Source organism: Dipodomys ordii, unplaced genomic scaffold (genome assembly GCF_000151885.1).
Source record: "Dipodomys ordii isolate 6190 unplaced genomic scaffold, Dord_2.0 Scaffold103, whole genome shotgun sequence".
NCBI lineage: Eukaryota > Metazoa > Chordata > Mammalia > Rodentia > Heteromyidae > Dipodomys > Dipodomys ordii.
The window spans coordinates 2,475,476-2,479,515 of NW_012267319.1; the positions used below are offsets into that span (position 1 = coordinate 2,475,476).

The 4,040-nt window shown below is 65.8% G+C and overlaps 1 protein-coding gene across 1 annotated transcript in view; it reads left to right on the forward strand.

Moving 5' to 3' along the window:
- Window positions 1–2,411, forward strand: part of Cryaa (crystallin, alpha A) — an 8,017-nt gene extending 5,606 nt beyond the window's left edge. Inside the window, exons 3-4 of the mRNA XM_013027351.1 lie at window positions 763–956; window positions 2,165–2,411. Coding sequence (XP_012882805.1) covers window positions 763–956; window positions 2,165–2,374 — 404 coding nt within the window. The 3' untranslated portion in view covers window positions 2,375–2,411. The remainder of the gene's footprint in view (window positions 1–762; window positions 957–2,164) is intronic.
- Window positions 2,412–4,040: the final 1,629 nt, after the last annotated feature.

The following is a 4,040-nucleotide window of genomic DNA, read 5'->3' on the forward strand; positions in this document are numbered from 1 at the left end:
GTGGAAACCATAGAAGCTAGAGAGCAGGGGAGGGGAGGGGAGGGGAGGAGATAGAAGAGGAGAGGAGAGGGGACGCGAGGGGAGGGGAGGAGATGGGGAGGGGAGGCAGCTTTGCAGCTGTGCTCGTGTGGGCTGCTGCAGTACCATGCCCACTCTGTGTGGGGGACTCCTGGAGTGGCTGGGGAGGCCTGGCGAAGCAGAGGCAGTGAACTTCCTCCAGTCAGTTCCAGAAGTCAGCCAGCCGGCCCATAACCGGCCCCCCCCAAGCATCAGCAGCCAGCCAAACAGTAACACAACGGCTATCTAACCCCCAAAGAGCTATGCGACCCGTACAAAGCCAACTGACTTATGTCCCGCAAACTGACCATGTCCAAACTCCTGGCCAGCCCATAATGAGCCACTAAAACTATTATCAATCAGCCAGTCAGCTTGAACTCAGCACCATAACCTATAAACTATTATCAATCAGCCAGTCAGCTTGAACTCAGCACCATAACCTATAAAGCAGACAAGCAACTCCTTTACTGGCCCTCCGGTCTACAGCCAGCAGGCCAGCTGCCCATAGTAACCAGCCGCCCAGCATCACCGGACAGCGACACACCACTGCCCATCTCGGGGTCCGCTGGCCGGTGGAGGCCGGGCCTGGGGGCTCAGGCGTGCGGACGGGGTTGGTCCCGGCACGCTCTGTTCCCACAGAGGAGCGGAGGAGGGACTGACTGCTGGGGAGCTGCGGGCACAGCCCCCCGCGGGCCTCACCCGCAGCGGGGACGCACCGGCCACCCTCCCGAGCTGGCGGCCCTGTGGGGAGCTCCATGCGAGGGTCTGGATTTCAGGTCCGGTCTGACCGGGACAAGTTCGTCATCTTCCTGGATGTGAAGCACTTCTCCCCTGAGGACCTCACTGTGAAGGTGCTGGAGGACTTCGTGGAGATCCACGGCAAGCACAACGAGAGACAGGTGAGCTGGGCCTGGCGGGGGCCGGGGCCGTGGGCCAGGGGCCGGGGGCCAGGGGCCGGGGACCGGGGGCAGTTCTGGCCCCTGCTGGGCCCCTCCTCACCTCTCCCCTGGGGTGCGGCCGTCTCTGTGACTCTGAGCCTGGGTCGGGACCGCGTCTCGGGACTCCAGATCGCGCCGCCTGCCACGGCTCTTTGCACACGGTGGCGGCAGGGTGAGCGCAGCCGTGCCCTGACGCCCGACGTCGTCTGGTCTCAGACGCTAAGTAGGTGGGGCCTGGTTAGTACTTGGATGGGAGAAGGACCCCCAGGAATTGACCGCTGCTGAGCCAGTGTGTGCTCCCACAAGCAGCCTCCGGTCAGAGGGCAGGCTCAGGAGCCCCCGGCCCCCCGCGGCCTCTGAGTCCGGCCGGCGGCTCTTGCAGCTCGTACCCAGCAGGGCAGCGCTCTTCCAGGCGCGGTGCCACCCAGCTCTGTGGTGTGGAGGTGGCCCTGGGGTGTGAGGGGAGGCTGGGCGCGGACGCTGGCTCCGCGCAGCCTTTCCTGGGCCTCGGGCTGCTGGGGCTGCGCAGGCCCCCGTGGAGCAGGGACGGGCCCGTGTGCAAGGCTCCTGGGGCTGCACAGGCCCCCGTGGAGCAGGGACGGGCCCGTGTGCAAGGCTCCGGGCTGCCGTCTTCCTCTCTTCTGGCGGGGCGTGGGCTGGGGGTCAGGTTCTTTCTCGCTGCCCTCTCCGCCTGGGGCGTGATTTTCCTCCCCGTTCCCTGCTTTCAGATGAAGCTCTGGGAGGAGCAGGAACTCGGGACGGGGGGGGGGTGAGGAAGCCAAATCTGGGGGAGTCTGGTACTCAGGGGAAGTGAGCTTCTCACCAGGGGCGCTATGGGTAACCGCCCATTGGACTGGGTCACAGGGAGGGGGAGGCTGATGCGGGCAGGAGCAGCTTCAGCAGGACTGTCCAGGGCGCGGGGTCACGGGTGCGGGGTCACAGGCGGGACCGGCCAGGGGCCCTGCCTCTGTCCCAGTTCTCGGCTGAAGTCCCAGAGCCAGGGAGAGTCAGGACATAGCTGGGACTCTGGAAGGTTCTGGCAGCGGCTCTCGGGCTGCCTGGCCCAGCCCGGGCGAGGACGCCTGCAGCCTGGCGGCCTGGCCCAGCCGCCGTGTGGGGAGGGCAGGCTCCAGGCCCGGCCCCGCTCTGACCGCGTCCTCCCCGTCCAGGACGACCACGGCTACATCTCCCGGGAGTTCCACCGCCGCTACCGCCTCCCTTCCAACGTGGACCAGTCGGCCCTGTCCTGCTCCCTGTCCGTGGACGGCATGCTGACCTTCTCTGGTCCCAAAGTCCAGTCGGGTCTGGACGCTGGCCACAGCGAGCGGGCCATCCCCGTGTCTCGGGAGGAGAAGCCCAGCTCGGCGCCCTCGTCCTAAGTCGCTGTGGGCTCGGCTGCCGCTGCGGCCCTGACCCGGGCCGGGCCACGAGTGCCGCCTGCTTCCTCTCCTCTCCCAGTCTTCACTTCCTTTTCATCTTCTCGGAGGGAAGGGGGGTTCGGGCGTGGGGCGCGGGGCCTCTGCCCTGTGTGTGTGTGTGGGGTCTGTCCCAGGCCCCCTGCAGCCGGCTGGCGGAGTGGCCACGCCGCACACTTCTCCAGATGAGACCTTGTCCTCTTCCACGCTGCCCAGCTCGACCCCGAGCCCGCCCCCGGGGGCCACGCACCCCAGCAGCCCTCCCTCGCATCTTCTCCCCCCTCCTTCCTCTACCTAGTGCCGCTCCGGGGGACCCCGGTCACCCACGAGCAGGCAGCCCCGGCAGCCAATAAAGAGCAGGTGACAGAAGCAACTCTCGGCGGTCCTGTTGTGCTGTCTCCCCCCACAGGGTCTTGAGGGGCTGGGGGAGGGGCCTGACCATGGGGGGAGGGTGAGGATGAGGGGGAGGGGGGTCGATGTTCGGTTTTGGAAGCTGAGGTGTGGCTCCAGTGGTTGAGCACCAGCCCAGAGCAGAAAAGACCAAGGACAGCCAGAGGCCCTGAGTTCAGGTCCCAATCCCAGCACCACGAGATGATAAAAGGGGTATCACGTCCTGTTCCCAAGCCCCCTGCACTCTCCTTCAGGCCCGCTCCATAGCTCAAGGCCTGGCCCTGTCTCTGCCCCCTCCAGAGTGGCCCTGGGAAACAATGGCAGTGATCAGGGCCCAAGTGCCGGAGAACTGCCATCCTGTGCGGGCCACTGGCTCCTGCCTGGGCCCCAGAGCCGGGACAGGACACACCTGACAGCACAGCCTCCCGTCCAAGAGCAGGGGCTCCTCACAGATCTCCCGGGGCTGACTGGGGTCCTAGGGTGGGGCTGCAGCCTCCAGGCCCCGCCAGGCCACACAGAGGCCTTGCGTTCGGAGGAGCCTGACGGGCAGGGGCAGCGGGCAGGCAGCGGGCGGGCAGCATCAGAGTGGTGACTGAGTGTGCTGTGGGCATCGCTCGGCAACAGACACCTGTGCCTCACACGCACACCACGCCACGCACAGGCCACACCATGGCCACAAACCCCACCCAGCACACGCACATGCACACTCCACACGGCACCGACGCCCCTGCACCCGCATCACACGCGCCATCCACACTGCTGATCACACACAACACTGCCCACCACACCACACCCCTGCACCACGCAGCGACACGCTGTGCACCCATGCCCTGCAGTGTCTGTGAACACCACAGCACTCTCTCTCTCCCTCTCTCTCTCTCTCTCTCTCTCACACACACACACACACAAAATATCCACATGAGGCCTGCAATGCTTTGTTCTTTGGCCTGACCTTTTGTCCACAATAGCACTTCCTGGGACTTTCTAGACTCCCACCCACCCCTCCCTCCACACAGGATCCTGCCTTCCCCTCCTGCTTTGACAGAAAGACAGGAGGACAGGGAGACCTGGCCTCAGGAATGGGCCAGGCCTGGCCCCTGCTGTGTTCTCCTGGGTCAGCTCCAGTGTACATCTGCTGCACCTTGCGCCCTCTGCCGGATTGGGCATCAGGGCCTGTGACCCCATGTCTGGCTGCAGCCAGAGCTCGGGGCTGCCCCGAGGTCTTGTGCCCCTGCAGTTC